The sequence below is a fragment of the Calidris pugnax genome, unplaced genomic scaffold (genome assembly GCF_001431845.1).
Source record: "Calidris pugnax isolate Ruff unplaced genomic scaffold, ASM143184v1 scaffold247, whole genome shotgun sequence".
NCBI classification, from domain to species: domain Eukaryota; kingdom Metazoa; phylum Chordata; class Aves; order Charadriiformes; family Scolopacidae; genus Calidris; species Calidris pugnax.
Window position 1 is genome coordinate 105,067 of NW_015090980.1, and position 22,763 is coordinate 127,829.

The 22,763-nt window shown below is 40.4% G+C and overlaps 1 protein-coding gene across 1 annotated transcript in view; it reads right to left on the minus strand.

Moving 5' to 3' along the window:
- Window positions 1-2,074: 2,074 nt before the first annotated feature.
- SFMBT1 (Scm-like with four mbt domains 1) overlaps window positions 2,075-22,763 on the minus strand; it is a 90,994-nt gene continuing 70,305 nt past the window's right edge. Inside the window, exons 9-22 of the mRNA XM_014953576.1 lie at window positions 22,543-22,644; window positions 21,644-21,794; window positions 19,706-19,788; window positions 18,139-18,268; window positions 17,330-17,443; window positions 15,868-15,910; window positions 14,545-14,609; window positions 12,972-13,111; window positions 11,504-11,613; window positions 9,602-9,777; window positions 8,663-8,841; window positions 8,233-8,478; window positions 7,591-7,719; window positions 2,075-6,699 (exon numbers count right to left, since the gene is read on the minus strand). Coding sequence (XP_014809062.1) covers window positions 6,559-6,699; window positions 7,591-7,719; window positions 8,233-8,478; window positions 8,663-8,841; window positions 9,602-9,777; window positions 11,504-11,613; window positions 12,972-13,111; window positions 14,545-14,609; window positions 15,868-15,910; window positions 17,330-17,443; window positions 18,139-18,268; window positions 19,706-19,788; window positions 21,644-21,794; window positions 22,543-22,644 — 1,809 coding nt within the window. The 3' untranslated portion in view covers window positions 2,075-6,558. The remainder of the gene's footprint in view (window positions 6,700-7,590; window positions 7,720-8,232; window positions 8,479-8,662; window positions 8,842-9,601; window positions 9,778-11,503; window positions 11,614-12,971; window positions 13,112-14,544; window positions 14,610-15,867; window positions 15,911-17,329; window positions 17,444-18,138; window positions 18,269-19,705; window positions 19,789-21,643; window positions 21,795-22,542; window positions 22,645-22,763) is intronic.

A 22,763-nucleotide genomic window follows, 5' to 3' on the forward strand; every position in this document is an offset into this window, starting at 1 on the left:
CTAACGTGGACCTGACCTATTTACTTGTGGCCCAGGAGTGGTTTTTAAGCTTTCACAGCAGCTGCTGGACATTAGATGTTCCACACACATACCTGACCTGGACGTTTCTACGTCTAAAGTATGCTTTTCACACACAAAATTGGTTTAAAACATGAATCTGGAAACATAACTTGAAGGGTTTAGGCATTGTGTTACTCCGTATTCCATGCTTTAAAATAGATCATTCCCCAAAAATACCTCTTCAAAGGTTTCCAGCTCCTCGTGACTCCTCTAAGCCCTTCTGAAACCTGTGGCAGACAAGAAGATGACACTGCCTCCTGATACACGCTATTCGCAAGCCTTCCGATTTCTCTCAAGCAGACAGTGCTCTGTGAAGGCAAGTAAAAGATTTACCTTAAATCCTACATATTCATAGACCTTTAAAGACAAGTGTTGAGCAAATCAGTTTCATCCCACTCCTTTGCATTTTCTGCACCCACTATAAAATCAGCTCAAGACAAATGACGCGCAGGCAAGAAACGAGTGCCAAGGAGCACACGAGTACAATCTGTTGGAACGCCAAGTAAGGAAACAAGAACTTTGCAAGGCTGACCTGTTTCTGAAACATCTGTGAACCTTCACGTTATTCAGAGAAAGCAAAGCCAGCTCTTTTTAAAATTTCAGCTTGACAGGTTAGTGTAAACCTTTACAAAACCATCCAGAAGGAGCAGCAGCACCTGTAAAGTTTGCTTCGGATTGTAACGCCCAGCTCCTTACGCTCAAAGAAAAGACATAAAAGAAAATTACCCTGATTCATAGGTCCTGTCCTCAGCTCTCAGACACCAGCTTCAGCATCCTGTGAAACACACAATCTGTTACCTTGGAAGAAGCTTAGAGAAAAAGGGTTCCTGCATTAGAGGGAAGTGTATACAACCCAATCAAGCTGTTAACGTGAAGCCCGTGCAAGTGGTATTTTCAACGTCCACATTTACCTTTTATACAAGTCATGGGACACGCTACAGAGTTTTCCCCCCACACCTTTTGACAGTGGAAAATTGACGGGAAGCAGCAGTATTTATCATTATATTAACACCAAAGCCATCAGTAACAGTTTAAGTATCTTTTTTAATTTTCTTACAACCACTTAAAACTGTCATATACCACAAACTTATGTACACTATTTACAGACAAAACAAGCAAAATATCCATCCAAAATATTTTTTAAAAAATCCTCTGATTAAATTGTTACACCTGCTCAAACAATGGTGGGACTTAATAGGCATTTTCTCTTGTGCATGTTTCTCTTCCATGTAGTACTTCAGTCTCACTGCATATATATATATATATTTAAAAGTTAAAGAAAGATAAAACAACAAGCAGAAGGGACACAACACAATATGCATTTAAATCTTTGTTTAAGAACAAGCAGCTAATTAAAAAAGGCAAAATACAGGAAAAGTGCATCAGTTCCAATGAGTTAGTATAAGAAAGAGGCCCACAGGTGGAGAGCAGGTACCCTTTGGGGCAGAGTCTCCTACAAGACCTCTGATTGTCTACAAAGATTATTTAAAATTTATTTTAAAAAGAAATTAAAAAAAAAATAAAAAAAAAAGAGAAGAGGAGAAACATGACACCTTCAGAATTTTTTTTTCCACGAGGTTTCTTTGAAACTGGTGCTCAACAACTTCCAGAGTGGGCAAGAATTCCTTTGAGCCCGGACTTTGCTGTTCATTCACACAACTCGAGTGAGCCGTCCCCGTGTCTCGAGCAGAAGGCCTGTTCCTCTTGAACTGTGCAAGGCTAGAGGACTTCCACAAGCTCCGTGCCCATGTTTGTGCTAAGTCAGTCAGACCTACTGCCTCTCAGTTTTGTCAGCGCAAGACCCGCTCGCTTCCATGGCTTAAAGCTGAGCCAAACACTGCTGGCTTTGCACCTAACAGAATAAATTTGTCTTCTCATCAAAAAGTCCATTTATATGTCTGGTGCGTTTCAGAACAACAGATAGGATGTTGAGGAAGCTAGAAATGACCATGGAGACAAAGTGTCAAAAACCTTAACTCATTTTTGCTATATTTCATACAGGTAATTATTATTCTTTTTTTTTTTTTTTTTTAAATAGAAAACCATGTAACAATAAAAGAGGCTTGTTGCATCTGGTGTTCCCAAGTCCCATTCTAATCCTTCACCCAAAAGGCTGCCTTTGAAAACAAGGCTACATGCATGTCTGGGGAAGGTTGGCAGCACTCTGAAATATGGGTTCAGCACACGATCCCTTTAAAACGGAGCCTCCAGCCAACACCTGAAGTCTCCTGACAGAACCTATGACTTTGTGCTTAGGTAATTTTAGGTAATTTGAGTTCACAGTAGGCAGTAACCAGTCTGCCACTATGTGACAGGACTGGTTAAGGAGTAGTTTTGTATAGGATCATCGTATTTTTGGCTTTCTGGTAAGGCTACTTCATCTAGTAACTTCTCCTCTAACAACAGATTTGGTCCGAAGGTATCCAGTCTCCAATTTGAGCTTGATAGTTTTGAAGCCTATTCCATTACATTCAAAAATCTCGCAAGCCACTTTGCCTTTTGCTAACAAGGTACCGAGTCTTTGTACTTTATACAGAAGAATGGAGTGCTCAGTCCAATCAACTGTACATATATTTACACTTCTGTGGACCTAGCAGCTAAGTATTCCTTCCCTCCTTTAAAGCATCATTGGAATCAAGAATAAACACTAGCAAATCCTAAAACAACAAAAAAAAACTGCTGAAAGTTGTGACAAGAGAAAGTAATCTTAACAACCACTCCCGAGCTCTGCATGTACTGTTTCCAGTAATCCCAGGAGGGACTGCAAACACTCCTGGAATTCTATACAACACATAAATGAATCTGCCTTATATTTCATTCCTCAAAGAGCAACTTTCAGAAATGTTTAGCGTTAGAAAAAAGTAGTCTTCATTCACCAAGATCAGTGCGGTACCTCTCCTGTTCTGGAAGGACTGCTTTCAGTTTAGGATGGACTGCAAGCTGCTCGTGCTTTGGGGATAATTCTACCACATTAACCTTCCATGATATTTTTGGAGGTCAAGTACTTCTCTACTATGGACTCCTTGTGTGGTGCAGAAACCATACTATAGTGACTAAAAAAAAAAAAAATTAAAAAAAATCAGAATCTTTTTGCCTAACAAGGCTAGGCTTAGCACAGGGTGAGTGCCATTGGAGGCACCACCAAGTTTCTAACGCTATGATGTGCAAAACCAAGACTGTACAAGGCATGTGAAAGCAAAAGCAGCAAGAATACAAACCCTCAATGGGTCAGCCAAGGGTCATCTCCTTTTACCATCCACATAAACAGTACACGAGGCCCAGTGGAGGGCTCATTTTCTTGTACCAAAGACATTTGTGCAAGACACTGCTGCCTTTCTCCCAGACTCCAGCTCTGTTACATCTTATGGTGAATGGATGTGGTAGAGTACAGCACAAATTCCTGAAACCTAAATGACTGCAGTCCCAGCAACTCCTGCTGGTGAAACATTGGTATCACCCAAAGCCAAGATTCAGCCATTGGCTACCCAAAATCCAGTTTTGAAGAAACAGGGCAAATAAAGCAGCACGTGAGCTGATTTCAAGTTATTTTGGAATACGATGAACAAATATAAGTGCAGTTGTGTCACTTGCCACGCATAGAGAAAGAGAAACTTGAAACAGAGTCAAATAGAAACACCACCCAACAAGATAAAGCCCCAATTATCCCTTTTAAATCCAGCAATAAAACAGAGTGCATTTTTTTTCCAGGAAACAGAGTGTACAGTACCCGTGTGCAGCATAAAAACATTTCACAAATAATGAAAACATCCCTTTTGAAAATCTCAACAAAAATAGATCCCATTGGGACCAGACTGTCAGTGCCTCCCAAAACAAGGCAGAAAAATCCAGCCTATAAAACATGCCAAAGGTGACCAGTAAGTATACCACTAACCTCTGAAACTGCTGACTGCTTCATTTAGTGAGAAACAGAAGTATGACATTTGTATTTAAAACCCTAGGTGCTGTGTTAACAGGTTCACTAAACTACCCTTAAAGCTCTGTTCTCTCCTGACAACTACTTAAGAAGACATCTATCTGTCCACGGGGAAAGGTAGAAAGCAACATCTCTCGGCTCTGCAGGTCAATTCTGCTGGGCATCAGTGCAACAGAATTCTGGAAACCCTGAAGAATGACAAATAAAATCCAAAAGCATCATACTCCAGCCCAGAAGTTTTCTGCTGGTCTAATTTCTCAAGACAAGACACTGACAGCAAAGCAGCAATGTTCCTTTCAAAAAGTTTTTCAGGCCTAATGGCTTATCACTGAGCTTGTCCTAAGGGAACGCAGTACAGGCGGATGACCTCAGCGCACAACACGAAGAGCCAAAACATCCATTTATTGGCTGTGTATCTGGTGTGAGGAAGAAGCAGGGGGGGCACTTTGATTTCCATTTAATTATGTTTTCAGACTCTGCTTACGACTTGGGAGAAAAAAATTGGCCGAGCTACAGATTGCCCTCCATCTCTTAAGAACACTCAGCTAGTAAATGGTCTGTCTGACGTTTATGTTTTGATTCTGGAATGGGAAAAAAAAAAATTATTTGATTTTAGCACTTCTGTAAATAGTTCTGCCTTAATTAGGCAGTTGACTCAGCAGTTATTCTAAGGGGCAAAAGAAATATACCCCAGTTACTTAGCTTTGCTTACTCTAAACAGTTTTCATAAGAGGCAATTCCCCCTCAACATCTCTGTGGCAGACAGAGACATGTAGATTATGCAAACTCAGCTCTTAGTTTAGAGATGAACTCTCCTCACTGCATCCTACAGCTCACAGCATCAGAATCACTCACCACATTAGGCCTAAGAGACCTCTGAAACAATCCATCTGACCAGAGTACGCAGTGGTTATCAGAAACCAGCACAGGCATCTTTCCATAACAAATTCCAGCACTGACAACCTTCCTACCTCAATTGCCAGCGGCTTTCTGCAGAAATGTATCTGAATAGGAGATAAAGGACCAGGGCTGCTCTGATAAAGCTCCTGCCTGTGCTCCTCCAAACACTCTGAGAACAGGCAGAGTGAATGAATGCAAACCATCTGAAACCTAATGCTGGTTTGATGCAGATCTTGAGCTTGACACAAATTCCCCACATCTTTAATGGAAAGTAAGGTAAGCCCTGTTAATTAAATTGTAAAGCACAGGTCTACAGCAAGTGGCTGATTGGGTTTTATCACCCTGGAAAACTAAAACCAGCAGTTCATCCTACTGCGAGTCTACTGATGGAACTAGATGTGAGTCTGGTCCTTTTCTCTAAAAAAACCACACAAACTCCTTCCCAACCCCCCCTATTTTCATCCAGTCTGATCCTGAGCAGCTGTAAATAGTTAAAAATACAAAGTCATGCTCTCAAGATAGTTTCCAGTGTGCAAACACTGGCAGAGCTAAGCTGCAGTCCTCCACTGATTGCCGTTTTCTTAGTTTATTCTCTAAAAAGATGTTCAGGTAGCAAAGCAAAAGTCTGCTGACAGGCTCTGTGTACGTGGCCCAATTGTTTGCTATAAGAAAAAAAGAAATAACTTCACACAATTAAAAAAACTAAAAATTATCTGACAACCAAAATACAGAAAATGCAGAGGCACTTTCTCTTTTCCTTCTTTTTTTCCTACAGCCCATCTGTAAGAGAAGTGCAAAATAATTAAGTTTTCTGACATCTGAGAACATCCAGGTTAAGTCTACACACGTTTCAGCTAAAGCTTTGGAACAGAAGCTCTCTCTGCTGATACTGGTTTTGCTCCTGACATGCCTACAGAAGAGAGACTGCTGTGCAGCTACAGACAATTTGTCCAGAAGTAGTAGTTCCCTCCCTTTTTAGTTCATCACTTCTACTGTTCAGGCTACAGAGGTAGTAAAAACAAAACAAAAACCCAACAATGAAACAAAAACCCAAAATAAACAAAAAAAAAAAGCCCCAAAAGGAACCACACTCTTGCTATACTGTACATTCAGAACCCTGTGGCCAAGTTGTTGTCCTAACAATGAACAAATTCATTAAAAAACTCATCATTAACACACGAATGTGCAAAGAGCACATTCCAAAGCCAGTGCTGTGGTAAAGCAAGTGTTTGTCCACAGGGAGGGAAGGGGATTCTGTGAATCATCAGGAACAGAGAAAGGTTATTTCTGGCAGCCTACATGCTAACGTAAACAGGATCCGTCTCTCCTTTTAAAGTTCTGTGCCAACAGAACTATTGAAATGTCATTTCCCACCAGAGGAGACTTTTTCTGTAATTATTAAAAAATACATTAAAAAAAGGGAACCATAGAGCAAGAGACTATTGTGTTCCCGAGCTGGCAGCTGGTAGAGTAGCCCCTGTGTTTGCATTGGCATTTTGCTCCAGATGTTGTCTTCCTTTTTTCAGAGCGAAAAACTGAGGCTGACAGATGCTCTTAGGTCAGCAGGGCCCCGGTTTAACTTCATTTGGCTTTTCCTTGCTAGAGAGAAAGGAGCATTTTTCTGTAGTTGTGCTTCAAAGATTCACTTCCAACTTGGCTGCTCCTCAGTTAGCAAACTGCTGGTAAAAGGCAAGTTTGACCCTCTCAATGTGGTGGCAAAGTTTAATAGCTGGCCCAAGCTTCAAGTCCATACACTCCTGAACGGTGGGCAGGGTCAGCAGCAGCAGTGCCTGGCCATCAATTTCCTGAAGAAGACAAAAACCTCATTAGTCACTTTGCGTTTTTATTTTCCCTGCTCCTTCAGCTTTGACTCACTGTCATCTCAGATTCGTGACTGTTTCTCAATCAGATGTTTCTTTCACGCTACTCCAGGCAGCCCAAAAAAAAATATCTTGCTTTCTCACAACAAGTTAACTTCCTTTGTCAGCTCAAATTCCCTGGCTAAGGGACGGAACCTCATGAGATGTTATTTTTAAAAAATAAACCTAGTAACAGAAACCAAGACAATGTAATGCAGAAAGTCTCTTTATCTAACCTTTGCATCTTTCTAGAGAAACAGAGGTTCCACAAGGAAAAGTACATCTTCTGGAACACCTATCATAAACCATACTCATCACCAGTTCCAGTGCTAGATTTGATAGGTGATGATTTTATGGCAATTTTTAACCAAGATGCAAGAACAATGTTAACTTGACTCATGTTTGTGCTCCAGTTGTCATACTTCAGCAAAAAAATGTTCACTTACTGTGCAGCTGTACAGAACTGTGATGCCTGTAGTTAGTTTGCACAGCAGAAAACATTTATCATTTGGGAAAGTCAACACAAGTGGCAAAACTGTATCTCCTACAAAACAGGCTCCTGCCTTCATGCTGCTTGGTTGCAGGCATTCCCTATAGTTTTAGGATTTGGATGCCCCACAGACCAAAACATCCCCCACTGAGTACTAAGAAACCTGAAAAATTCTGGCCATTTCTTGAATCCTCCTCTCCCAAACTGTTGTTGTGCATGCAAAGGTTGTCACACATTTGTGACTTCAAAACCCTACTATAAAATTTAAACTAGCTTCTTTTTGTGATTCATTAGAGGATAAGAAGCAAAGTACCAGCTTCAACATTTTAACAGACAGAAAACTATACCTGATCAAGGAAAATTCTTGCCAGTGGGGCACAGTCAGTGGATTTGAGGAATCGTACAACATCAGCCACGCTCCATTCCAGAGGGTTACTGTCCAGCTGCAGCTTTTCAGCAACCTCCATCTTCATGTCCTAGAAAAGCCAACCAGCACAAAAAGAATACCCAAAATATTACATACGCAATGGACCGATGCTCCCCTCTACCCCCTCCCCCCCCGCAAAGATTCAGCCGCCAAATAAAGCTCTAATGAGAGCTCAAATTGCAGAGGTTTGTTAGTTAGCAGAGATGTGCTGAATAGCCCTGTGCTGAGGGTGGAGGCTGTAACACTTATAGCCAGTAACCAGGGAGGTAAACCCAGGATTGGTCGATGCTGCCATCACTGCTCAGGTTGAACCAAGGAGCACTAACAGCTGGGAAATGGAAAGTTCACTGTTCTGTCTACAGCTTTCAGTTTAGTCTTTATTACAAACTTGTGATACGACTGTAATAAAAATCATATTTTTTAATTATTTTGTAGTGTATTCACAACGCCCTTGGAGGGGTAACAGAGCAGGAGAACACATGTATGATGGTTAATACTCCCAAGATATTTGTGCCTGCCCAACAGTAAGCAAGCCAGAACACAAACCTACATCCAAAGTTACCTTTGGCGAAGGAGGTTTATTTTCATCATCAGAAAAAGAAAAGGTCCTGAGTTTCCTTTTCCGCTTGTCTCGGTCCTGAGCCAGGGAATGAGACAGTTCACTCTGTGTAGGAGAGGATGATGGTGATTTCTTCTCTGACACCTCTGATTCTTCAAGCAATTCATCTTGGTGCTCTGAGGTACTATCCTCAGTCAGAGATTCTTCATCTACCTCATCCTGGTCATCCTCCTCTTCTCCTCCACTCCCCTGAAGAGGCAGGGAAAAAAAGCCATGAAATTAAAAAAAATGAGAAGTTTAGGACAAAACCTGTAACTACCACCCGTTTGTCAGCTTTAACCAGAGGTTACAAGGAACTAAGAGCTCGTTATCTCAAATGTAGCTGCTCGAAGATGACATACCGTACCCACTGAAGTTGTTGGCAGTGTCATACCTGGGGAGATCCAGCTGGAGTGTTATCCACTGAAGTAGAAGAACGTTTTTTCTTATGAACAAAAAAATGTTTTCGTCTCTTCCGTCTTTTATTTGGTTTCTTCATGGCTACTTCCAGGTTACTGTGGCCACCCGGAGGCCTGCCTATCCGCTTGTTTTTCCTCTTTCCATAATAGTGTGCTACCAGGACAGAAGAAAGGAGCACCATGTTGAAATGCACTTTCAATGTCACTAGTTATGTCTGTCCATGATCAGGACTGGAAAATCAACAGAAGGTTATCTCCCAATAGAAATCCCAATTCTGCAATACTTTACAATGTGTGTGTTTATGCTTTCTATATTTGGTTTAAGGAAGAAGAGTTACTGATCAATTTTATTTGCCCTATGAAGACTTAGTTCTTCTATCTCTGAGAAGCCTCAGATGATCAGATTTTATCAGCCACAGACTACGTCCAATTTAATGGCACTTTTTGTAACATTTCGTAGTTTTTAAACATGCCCTCCATGCACTGTGTGTTCTCACAGTGTCAAACGGTTAAAGTTAGTTAAAAAAACCCCCAGAAACCTAACAAAACTAAAGGCTAAAAAAAGAGCTTGAAGGTGTTTTATTTTGTTCCACAACAAAGTGGTAAAAGAACTACAGTGACACTTAAATTACAATATTAGAGTAAGTTCTTGTCCCAAAAGTTATCTAAAGAAGATAAAGCTTTAAGCACAAAACAAAAAGTTAAGCCACGCTTCTACCACTTAATATAGAATTCATTTTCCCTCCTCTACACACTGACACAGATATTTCATAGGCCTGTGTATGTAGAGCTTGAGCTGCTCCTTGTGTAAGCAAAGCAATGGATTTTGGATTCCTCCTGGAGCCAAAGCCAGAAGAAAACCTCAATATAACACCCCAAGCCCTACCTCAGTTTGAGATCAGCAGCCTACTCACTGTATTTAGTCTTTGTCAGGACAGAGCAGTTCTCTGAACACTTATCCAGCACCATCTGAGGGCCAAAGAGGTTTGGACAACATTCCAGCTTGATGCATGTTTTCCTACAGAAATCTGCCACCCGGTCTGCTGTCCTCACAACTTCCACAGTCGCACGGTAGCTCTTCCCTTTATACCTAGCATTGAAAATACCGTCATAATTCAGTAATCCTCTAATTACCAGCATAAAAGTACTTCATTAAAAGGTGTACAAGAATATTGCTTTGAGATCAAACTCAAGGAAAACCTGAGCAATGAGGAACTTTAGGGACTGACAAGTCCTGGAAGCCGGTAGTCCTGTCTCTTAGGATGGATCCTCAAGCAAAGAAACAAAGCCAGCACCAGAGAGATGCCTGTGGTACCAACCACAGCAGCACTGCCCTGCCAGCAACTGTAAAACACCGTTTGAGAGGACTGTCCCAGAGCTTAGATGTTTTGTTTCCTTTGTTCATAAATGGTGTGTTCTTTCTTTGTTTTTATGGTACTAGAGAAGTGTCGACTGTGTTGTAGACGGCTGGGCCCTAAAACCAAGATGGAGTGCACCAATTCCATCAATAAAGGTAACAGCAGACACCTAATGGTTCTAGTGAGCCATTCTATGCACATACTACGGCAAACAAATGAACTACTGCCACGTTTCCAATCAGCTTTCATCTAACAGCTGAACAATGTGTCAGGACAGGCACTTGCCATGACTCCACATATTGCTCCTGTTGGACTTAAATTTAAAAAAGAGATTTCTTTCTGTTCAGCAGCCTTGCCACGCCACTGACAGAGCCACACTGTGAAATATCTGCCAGAGTCATTCATCATCTCAGCTTTGTTCTCCCAGCACAGCTACTGGCACGTGCTCATATCTATTAGGGATGTCTCAGGCCTGCAAGTGTCTAGTTAATGCACCGAAAAAAAGAGCTATATCATCACAGTCCAGGTATCCCTGGTGTCACTACTGTGAAAAAGGAAAGCACACAGCAACTTCAGTGAAACCAAACAATTTTTTTTCTCTATTCCTCAGCTACATCTTCTATTTACATTAACCTTTCAGGTGATCTTCCTATTGACCAAATCCAGAGCAATCCTTCAGCACATGGAAAGGCGTCTTTTTACACGTGAAGCTGATCCCACGAAAGAATTACTGACATGTTCAAAGCTATGTAGGACGGTGTGCTATGACACATTGGGAAAACCTAATCTCTAGTGTACAAACACAGTGACCTAATCACAAGACCATCATTAGACTATAAAGGAATATCTGGATTTCTCAAATATGTGTAAGTATGATCATTGATTTTTCCTAGCCACAAAATAATCTTGCAAAAAAGCTCCAACCCAAAAAGCTCAGCAGGAAAACTAGGGAGTGCTTTAGGGTAGGCTGTTGTAGAAAGACTTCCACACCAGGCTGTTTCACAGCACTGCTATGACTTAATTTCAGAGAAATCTTTGTCCACTGAGAAACTTGTGTGGAAGCGCCATGGAAGTCTGAAAAGCTTCCCAAGCAGTATGTGCTTCTGCTCTAAAATACTGACAATTATCTCCAGGTGAATTAAATGATCTTAAACCTCATGTGCAGGTCTGCCAGTGTACATGCTATGTTGTAGCAGTACCACACCACTCTCACTCCACCCCTGTCTGCTTACATGTCAGTAGCAGAGCACACCTGGCATACTAAGGAGTACTAACATCAAATGCAGTTCCCCAGACATTCATAAAGAAGTTTATAAAGATTTGGCAGTTTAATGGCCGTCAGCATCTTCATGTGCTATAAGCCATTTTTCCTTCTCAAAAATGTGAGAAGCTAGAGCACCGACTGCAGAGGACTTTGCTATTGGGATCAGCTAAGCAGGGAACAGGACAAGAACTTACTTGGCTTTCAGGGTCTCTCCATGCCCAGGCCATGCAGCCTCTTCATCCAGCTGCAGCTCTCGCAGGACACGGCTGGGTTTGTAAGCTGCATTGATCAATAAAGTGAGAACCTACAGTGAAGGAGGGAAAAAGAGAAAATATGTTCAAGTGATTTGTACAATAACTCTGTTTTAAAGCGTCGGGGTAGAATAGGAAATTACTTCTATTCATCCAAATTATCTAGCATCAAAGCACTCATTCACAGCAGGATGACGGATACCTCCAGATACTGCCAAAATGAAAACTGAGAGCAGCCGACACTCTGGGCCTTGCCAAACCTTCAGAATTTGTCTGCAGAGTCAGGAGTGTAGCTCGCAATTTCCAAGTCATTGCTCTTGAATTACACGTCACTAAATTAAACCCTGGGGCTGAATACCACAAAACTTGCATAACCATGGGTAAATCTGAGTGATTATCTTAAGAGACTGTTTGACATGTGAAGGTGTGCCAAAAAAAGCTGCAGGATTTTGCTGCCTGCCAACCCACCACTTGCTACAAAATCGTAGCGCAGAACCTTAAGCTCTCCTCTGTTTTGCTTTCATGAACCATGATAGGACTTGTACAATAATAAAATGAGAATTTTTCTGGTGCTGTAAAATAACTCAAGTTGTGAACAGCCTGAAGTTAGTGAGGGATAGTATAAAATGTGCATTCAAATTGTATTTCTTATTTTCAGTACAAGTTTATTCCAATTTATTCCCAAATTGGGTGCATTAGAACCTTGACATAACAAACTTGCAGCTTCAGTCCTACTAATGTGGCAGTCCAGAGGTCTAGAGCTCAAAAGAAGAGTATGAAATATAATGCAAGTGCCAAACTTACTCTAGGATTCACACACTGAGCAAGAGGCATCACAGAAATGAGTACAACCAAGGATGGTGGCTCTTTGACATTAAAGAATGGCCTCTTTCTCCCTCTTCCCCTCCCTCAGTTACGATAGAAGGCAAAACCACAATTTCATCTGATGTTTGCAAATCATATCCAACTTATAAAACAGAGAATTCTTTTAATTTTCCAATTACCAAAAATAGTTTGCCATCTCTACTAATAAAATCTGTACTTCCTCTGTTTTAACATCAACAGTGCAAACTATAAAGGAGTTTTGGGATTATCTGAAGCTAAATTCTGTTAATTAAAATGGAAGCATTTATTACAGCTATAAAAAGATAATAACTCATTTGACTGTGGTAATTATAAGTTACTCTGTTTTACCCTAAAATAAAGTTTAGCAGTAGAAGGCTGACTGTAGCTCAGATAAATGAGAGGTTCCAGCCACTCACAAAAGAAACCATGATTTATACTTAATAGAAAAAACACTCTTTACTCATTATTAGCTTAAATCTACTAACTACTCCTCTGTAATTAGAGAGACACTCCAGTGTTTATGATACAGTGCTATATGCAATTCCACTACATACAACCACCTCACCTCTTTCAGAACAAGGACACAGTTCCCAGGTCCCACCGACTGAGGAAGCTCCGCGATCCTGCCTTTGTTTAGGTAAGGCCCTGAGAAGCAGCGGTGATTGAAGTAGATCTTTGGGCAGCAGTACTTTCCATTAATTACCACTGAGAAATGAGAAAGCAAAGATTTAAATCACATGTTACAACCTCCCCAACAAAGAATACATAGTATTTTGCCTGCTGTAAAAAAAGGAGGGGGAAAAGTCTTGAACGACATGAATTTGGGGTGGTTTCAGTATCACATTTGCAATGACAGCACTAGTTATTCAACGTTGCCAAAATATTTCTCATACTTCACAGGCATGCTCCCAAATTGTCAAACTACAGGAAATGAAGTTGGTCATTTATCAGAAAAGAAACATTTCTTCCTGGCTGGTCTGGTGTTTCATGGTATCACGCCTGTGAGAACAGGGAAGAAGACGACAATCCCAACTTTTTGGTAGCAGAAGCACTTCCTACACAGCAATTATGGAGAAATTTTCCAATCAAGTCATTATCTCTCCTCCAAACTTCTGCCACCAGAGAAGCTGGCAAAGTTATTTTCCACATTGCTTTACATCTTTAGACTCTTTTTCCACAATCAGCAAATAAAAGAAGCAGCAACTGATGAAGTGACCTTTGATGAAGTGACATCAACTTTTCTAAACCTATTAAATGGTTCAATGCTGCTCAAAATTAAAGTTATGTATAATATGTATTGCAAGATACTTATGTATAAATACAAAATTGTTTTATCCTAGCAGTGTTGTAGTTTTTCTTGATTGAGCAACACCATCACTTAAAGATCTTAAATTCAGTAGTTGATAACTGGCAGATAAATAAATGAAGTCAAACTTACATTATGAATCTATTAAAAGCCAATTAAAATGCTAAGCAAGCACGAATCATATTTATAAAGCTTGCATTTGGTACAGCTTCAGATGTGCATTTCACTGTACAGAAAACAGCAGAAGAAGCATTTTGTTGCCAGATAGATCTGTACGACTGTTTCACCAGCAGATGTACTTATTCATCATATTCATTCTTGCAACAGTTTAGAAAATTATTAGATTTTGCCATCTGGCACACAAAGCAATTTACTGTTTGAATTGCTTTTGTTTATCATAATGATGAAGTTATCATAAAAAACAGACAAACCTGCTTCCCAAAGCTAGAATCTAACAACTTGAGAGCACAGATGCAGCGCGCCTGTTATGTTTCTCCCAGCATTATTAAACGTAACAGGTGACAATAAAAAAATCATCTGTGTAGGTCACAGCACACATTTGGCTTCACATACCCTCTGGTGGGGGGAAGTTCTGGTGTAAAAATCTAATTTTCAGGTTTAACGCACATATCAATTGCAGGACACAAGTAATTGCATGGTTTCGCTTGTTTCATTCCTTTTTGAAGTTCAACTAATCATCAAGGAATGAAAATCTTCAAACCCTTCCCTCCTCTCTCCTCTCCTAACAAAAGAGTGTTGAGCAGCTGAAGAATGAGGCAGCTGAACTGTTACAGGGTTTTGTCTTTGTCAGCCTGCCCTCTCTGATCAATACCTGAGTCAGAAGAGTTCAGCTCCTGGTTCTTTAGTCCATCATGAACTGTCCTTGAAGACAAAATTCTGAAATGAAAAGAAGATTGGGGAAAGGGACAGATGGTAAGGACAGTCACCTCTCAGTTACTAAAACCCAATCATTAAGTTGTTTTTTTTCTTCAGGTCTAGCCTTACTAATCTGCTTTTTATACTTCCCCTGTTTCACAATAACAACATGCAAGGACTATCAAATTCAATTTGGAAAGGACTACTGTACTCCGACAGCCAGCAGCGATCCTTCCTTGCTTGAAGGAATAGGCTACCACGCTGATGGACACGCCACACAAAGCTGCTCACAACAGTTTACATTTTCTGCCTCCTTTTAAGTTCATTTCACATTTCATGGCACAAGGCAGAGTACAGTCCTAGGCATTTTGAAAAAGATGAGTCTTAAACAAAATACAACCAAAATGACTCAAGTACTCCAGTAAGAATTCCAATTACAAAGCATGGAAGCCTGCTCAGTGGTTTAGGAGCAATGAAAACATTGGCAGGACTACTGACAGATCTGGTGTTTGCAAAGCTTAAGAGTCAAGAAAACCAACTGTCAGGCATTCTACTGAGCATTTTTGAGTAGGCTCACATGAAGGAGTTTCACCTGCATGACAGAGAATTTATAGATGAATTATAGGTATTAATAGAACTCTCCTTTTTGGCTAGTCTGGGCCAAATTTAATCTGGGGAGGAACTATTAGAAGTTAATCTACTAAATGACTCACACTAAAGCCAAGTTTTCTGATCAGCTGTGCAAAATCACAGCTACACATTAAGGCAGCTGCATTTTCTAAGTATATTTACATTACAGAAACTATATTATTTGAGAAAGGAATACATCCAAAAGGGAATCCAGTAATTTTCCCTATTAATCACCATTAAAAAAAGGGCTTAAGCACAAACTTAGAAATACAGTCTTAAGATCACGCTACTTTTTCTTAAATGTGCTCCAATATTCACAGATAATGCAATCTTTTAAAAATGAAAGAGCAACCCTTTCAACCCCAGAACTTCAGTGACTTGACCTATTCAATAATTCAGCTGAGCTGCACTAGCAGTCTTAAAAAACAAATTCCATGCTTTCTATCTCCTACTAGAGCAGAGCCAGAGGTCTTTTTCAACATCAACAGGAACTACCAGCATTAAGATAAATGGATTGTGTAATCTCTCAACCCTCAGTATTGCACTTCTGTAAAGCTAAATCTCCCCTGAGACATGGTTTACCAATCAGCAAAAGAAAAAAACGTCCCAAACCTCAACAAAAAATACAAGCAAAAAACCTGTTACTTACTGTTTCTCTGGTTGAACTACTGCAATTTTTTTCTGCTTGTTTACTGAAAGGAAGAAGAAGCAAATATAAACAGCAAAGTATGGGAGACAAACAAATGAAACATCTAGTACAATATATTTACTAGACTCACTTCCTCTAAGTTATATGCCAAAAAGTAGCTATGTTCAAAGTCACCACAACGTTAGGACACCTGACCCATCTGCATTAGAGACTTTCTGCCCCGTGTAATTTGACGTAACCCAAAAGGTTTACTTCAATTTTCACTGAAAGTGCATTAAATTGGGCATGCGTATCCCCAGTCTTCTAGGAAATCTCACCTTTTGTACCTGTTTGTTTGCATCATAGTCCCTAAACTACCTGTACTATCAGCCAAAAAGGAATGATATGCTTTCCTTTTTCATCACCCAAAGGTGCTGAATCCTAACCAAAGGTTAGTTTCATAGGCCTAACTTGCCACTTTCCCAGCACAGGGAACGTCAATGCTGTTTAACCATGACATGGAATGAAATTAGCTGGTTAGAAACACACTAGGACTTAAGGCAGTTGCTACGGAGGAAAACACTGTTCCAACTAAGGAAGTCAACTACCTGAAACATGCACTTGCCTCAATCAGGTAATATTAAACAAGGTGGTGTAACATGTGCCTCTTGCACAATTTCAGGCTTTGTCCCTACCAAACTTATAGATTTCTTTTTAAAGCATCTTTTCTCTAACTAGGTTCCCCCACTTCCTTCTCTGTCCTTGGCAGTGCAGACATGACTCAGGTAAGTTTCTCCTGCTTTGACTTCCAGTAACTGACGGCTCATTCCAATCTTACAATTTTATTATCTTACTTAATAAACATTCAGAAAATTCCTCAGTTTCCCCAGCGCCCACTAAACTTTAATAAACAGAGCTCACTAACCAGTTGAGAGAAGATGTTATCTTATGCTACTTGCTAGTGTAGTTAAAACAGTTAGGATTAACTTTTCAACATTCTGTCATTAATGGATCATAACTATCTGGCCCATTTAGAAAGCTAGTCCCCTTTATTTCAACTCCAAAATGTATACACACTCAACACTGTTTTGTTACAGCATTAATTTTGCTTGCACAAGTGCAAGTGTAAAATCAGTATCAGGGTCAGACACACAGCAAGAACAGCTCAGACAATAGTACATTCCCAGCACGGGGGGGTGTGCATACACACAGGTATGATTTCTTCATTGTGACTAATGGATCATTTCCATGTGCTTGTACAGCACACAAGGGTCTCAAGCCACCACTGCCTGGTTTGGAGTTGTTTGGATTCCAACTGGACTTAAAAGCCAGGGGAACAGCTGTCCAAGGCATGAATTCTCTGTACATGGTGAATGTTTCCAAATTGAGTGATGCCAGCAATAATTCTGCAGTAGCCTGCTCTTGAAGGTCTTGCCATCTCCATCGACCCAGGTAAGCACCGCAAACAGAACAGAACTGGTACCTATTGCTTTGCGAGGAGGTCTCAGCTGGTATCCATTTGTCTCACACCAACCCACCGGAAATATATTCATTGATTCCACGCTCACTATACAGTCAGGGACGGGCTTCTTGGAGCCTGTTCAGTTTAGAGAAGCAAAAATTGAAACAACTCATAAAAATAAATTAAAAAAAACCTCATTTGGTTAATGCTTGCTCTATGTTTGCCAGTGAAGCTGCTTTTACTTATGGCATATCTGGAACACACTATCAATTGTTAATTCATTCCCTTTCATTGACGAGATTCTCTCCTCATTTGCTTCCTCCTAAAGGCTGAAGATGGGAGTTTGCCCTCCATGGTTTAGCAGAGAAGCACAGTGCATAGCAAGTCCATGCTGATGTACTTCCAATCAAGAAATGGGATTATAATAGAGAAGAGCTGACATATGCCTATTCTATCTTAATGAAGAACCTAAATTAAAAGTTGTCTTCCTAGACCTGGTCAAAGCTTGCTCAGAATGCAAATCACTCATTTGTAAAATTGTTACAAGGCCCTTGCTTTCTAAAAGCCACTCACCAGCTCTTGGCACAGGGCACCAGCCTAGCACTGACACACTGCAATGCACAAGGGCCATTTTTGCCCAGCTTAAATAAGCACTGTCAGCCAAGGCTAACTGGGAAACAGACAATGCAAATGGGGTTTTGCTGTGTTTTCATTGAGGGCATGGTGATTTGCTGCCCGTATTCAGCAGGCACTGAGTTTCATCAGGTTTGATGACTGTAGTACAGAAGAATCAATGCAAGTGCTACACTCCTCTCCCCCACCAGGCTTACCTTCCAGCTGAAGCCAGAGGTAGGAATCTTTCAACTTGGTGACTGTAGCAATGCAAACTTCTTCAGGATCAACTGGGTTCACGGCCTCAAGTTTCATATTCTCTTTAAATCCATGGTCAGAAGAAGTTAACTAGGAAAAAGACACAGTAGTTCAGTAAAATGCCATCTGTACATCCAGTATATGATAGGAACAGCCATGAACAGGAGCAACACAAAAGCCCCAGTGTTTGAGTAACATAGAAAGATACTCAGGCAATCGGAGAAGATTTCAGAAAATTAACACATTGAATACAAGTAAGATATTATGATCTACAAAGAACTTAAGTTACAAAAAAAAGTCTCTACAGATACACCTAGAAAAAAACATGTTCGTACTCTAAAGTAAGGATGCTGAGACTCACTGAAAGGACTGAGTGCGCTCCAAGTAACCAGGAATTCTCTGCTGCCTGCTACCTAAGTGATAAGTCTGACAAACAGTCTGACCAGGCTCTCTGTTCTATTACGTTAGCTTGGAAATCCATTTTATGTAGGCAAGTAACATTCCTGCCTCATCTAAATGAGTTCTGGCAAACAGCAAAGGAAGCTTTCCTTTCATTTTACATTTTTGAATAAGTAGGGTTTTACTTTATTCACCAACTTAGTCCCCATTTATTGAAAAATTCCTAAAACGTAAGAATACATATTTATCCAGCTCTGAAGAGCCTGAATTAAAGATAAGAAGTAACAGCCAGACAGAGGAGTCTTCCTTCCAGAGCCACCCTGCAACACAATTACAGGATCAATACATTACCAATTCTGGAACTAGCCTACAGTGATCAACTCTTCTCAGAAAAGGAATAATAAATTCAATGACCTGTTCTAAGATGCCGCAGCCTCCAAGACAGAACAAGGGCAAGAAGAATTCATAGCCAGCAACACCCTCTTCAAAAAATGGTAATTATTCATTTTAATTTCTTCCCCTAAGCACTGCAATAGCCCAAGTATAGTAAATGGAACTGGAAGGCAGGTGTTAATAGTAACCTTTTCTGCTTGACAAGGTATTCTGCTTTGGGAGACAGCAATACTGTCACTGAATCAACAAAAGCCCAAAATGTAGCAAGTACTTCAGGCACTGATTAATGCAAAATGATTATTTGGTACTAATTTAAGATGACTTGGTATTGATTAATCCAATGGAACGAATTTTTCAAGCTGAAAGGAAGGAAGATTGAAAGAGTACACTAAGTAAATGAAAACAAGGTCTATTAAAAGGCCCTGTTTCCACAATTACAGGACTGGCAAGGATAGATCTTGGTTTATGACTACTTCATGGACTCTTACATATCTCAATTTTACAAAACATTCATTTCTTTTCGATCTGCTTTATCACAACTGAAGCATTTGGTCCACCACTTCCTTATCTAGGAAGCTGGTATGCAGCTACTACTGTTCACATACATTTGCACTCTTCCGTTTCCTCAGTTATCCCAGATAATTTAAGTCAAAAACATGCAAAAGGTTCCACTCCCCGGAATCAAGAGCGTCATTCACGTAACAGGAGAGACATTTTTCTGCAAGAGCAGCTTACCGAAGGGAAGCAGCTCTGGGGAGCTGCCTCAGCACCACATTGTTTGAGGTAGTCTGCCCAATCAAAGTCCTGCCCGGGATAACCTGGGTGAAGAAAAAGCAAAGGGGTTAGTTAACAGCACACACACACACACACACACACACACACACACTCTTACAAAAAGAGTAATTTCACGCTGCCACGAAGCACAGATCACTGAAATCTGTTTGGGTCGCTCAAGTTTGTCACCTGACCAGGGGTTCACAGAACCATCTGAGGTCAGCCCATAGCATGGTTCTCACGCAGTTGAGATACCCTCTTCATTTGCATTGCAGAGGGGCTTTTGGGCACTTGAAATGGCATCAAACTAAAAGTGACTTCACACACAGCAACCCCAAGTATGACCAAAGTCCATCAGCTAAGCAGACAGGAGCAGCGATCGAAACACGGGGAAGTGTTTTCACCCTTTTCACAGGGTACAGATGAAATTCTGGCAAAGGTTCTGCAAGATTACTTCATTAATGGCACATCAGCTCTTGAAATGTGGTGGTTTTTTTTTAAATACAGCACCCAAAACGTGCTCAATACCAATATATTACTCTCTCAAACACGTGTTAAATACCAAGTCATTAATGAGAGCAGTTTTTTGTCCTAAGAGGCTCATCAATTTGCTAACAGCTGTAAATCTGCACACGTGTTTGAAGGGAAGAGTCTTAACATGGAGCCCATCAGGAGGTAGAGCATCTTTCCAAGAAAAAGACAAATTAAATTGTTCTTGGAGGAAATACTTCACTTCCCTGTGACCTAATAAACAGCAACTAACTGAAGGGAACTGGGTGCAGCGGTCGGCTGCTGTGACAGTTTGAGGCTGGCAGCGTATCAGCAAGGAGACAACAGCAGCAGATATTCCAGTAGTACCCTGGAGGCACTCCCCTACATGGGATGCCTGTGATAAAAGTTTAAGAAATCTAAAAAAAAATTAAAAACTAATCTAATAATATAGTATTAACACAACAATCTAAAAACATGAACTTCAACTATTCCCCAGAGAGGGCCGAACCACAGAAGGATCTATTTATCTTTCTCACTTTTCTCAGTGCCAGTAGGACTCCTGAGACAATCCAGAATACCCACCGTTTCTGGAGGGCCTACAAGAAGAGAAGCTTAGAATCTTTGACAACTCCAGTCACAGGCCTAGAAAGTGAGACTTCATCTTTCACATGCAAAATTCTAGGTAATGCTGGGTCAAGCAAAGCCACTTTTTGTACCTTACCCAAGGAAAGGCAAGAGACAAACATCCTATCCTCTTTGCTCCCCTGATGTCACGAGCAGCTAAAACAAAACATTCCAAAATCTGTGGTGCTGAGTAAGAGTACTCAGTCCCTGGTTTTACAATACCACTGACATTTCCATTTTGAGAAAATACATAAATATTTCAGTAGCTGAGGATCACTCCCCAATTCCCTTATGTCCTGAAGCAATGTTTCAGCAATCTGCTACCTTGCCTGCTAGGTCCTTAGAAAGAAAATACTTCATTGACTTCTAGTGATAAGATATTCTAAAAATATTATAAGACGTTGGATAACAACCTTCCATTTTGACCAGCAGCAAAAATCCAATGCAAAGACTATGGGCTTCTGATATCATGTTAATTAATGCTGAAATGAACATTGCCTTCAGCCCTGGAATGCATACTCCATTCGTTCAAGTGTTGAGATTTTATGCATGACCAGCATCCCCAGCCGCTGTCATCTTCTCAAATCCAGGCACGTACCCAGGAAACTTCAGTTTCACTAACTTAAAAGCTGCTGTTTCTCAGAATTTGATCTTTGTTGTTCTTTGCTTGTGCCACTACATGTAATTCTTTTGCAGAAGTGTTGTCCTAAACACGGCACTCTGGGGATTGGCAATCTATTTCCTTCAGAGAGGAACGAGCATGACAAGCTTGCACAAACATACCTGGTGGGGGACTGAGATGCAAACCGTTCTTCAGACTCCACTGCACAGGGAAAATACCAGCGCTGTTGACGTGACAGATGTAAGACTGGCTGGTTGTACGCTCTGGTCTCAAGTCGTCAATCTCTATCATGAAATATTTTTCATTGTACACCTGTATTTAGCCAAAACAGAACCATGTCGTCTTGTAAGTAGCAGATTCCGACTGCTCCCTCTCCCCCATTCTGAAAACTTTATTAAACAACAACACTGCACAATGGTTACATTGAGACTATCTGTCCTAAAGAAAAAGCAACAATTCCTGGAAAATATGAAAAAAAAAAAGATTTTAAAATATGTCCTCATTTTATTTGCACAGCAACATTTTGTTTTACTACATCAAAGTAGGTCTCTTTAGAACCATTCACCTGCTCACTGACACAGGGAGACAGAAGTTGCTCAAAACCTGATTACGTTGGGGAGTTGTCATTTCAGCTTTTAAAGCCATATTTGGGCCCTTGTTTGAAGATCAGGCCACCTAAATGTCAGAGCCTATACACAGTAACGACATTAACTTTTGCAAGAATAAACCGCCCAAATCTATCTTCAACTGGATCCTCAGATTATGCGTGATTATATCTAATTTTAAAAATCCAGGTTTGACAATTTTAGCCATTTAGATCTTTTGAGCCTGTATCTTTATGGAACATTTTTCCCTCCTTTCAAATCCAATGTCTTCACCATCAGCAGTTAAGACTTTTTTTCATGGCAATCTGTCTCCTAAGGGAGACAAACAAAACACTTAATTTGAAAACTAGTTCAAGGTTTTAAAATAACCAGTTGATGAGACTTTCCTGAGCATTTAAGAACAGAAGCAGCAACAGAATTGAATCTTAGCAGGACAAGTTAAAGAACCCTGGTACCTTGAGAACTGTAGCAGGAGAGATTACAAAAGGAGCCATTGGGTCTACAGCTTCTAACTTCATGCCTTCAGAGAACGAATGCACTCCAATCACAGGTTTATCCTGAAAAATGATTTATCAGAGTGTTTACCTGCCTTTCTCCATCAACAAAAGACATACCTTACATAATTCAACTGAAGAGGATAAATTTCAGTTTTCATTAGTTCATTCTTAGAAATCGA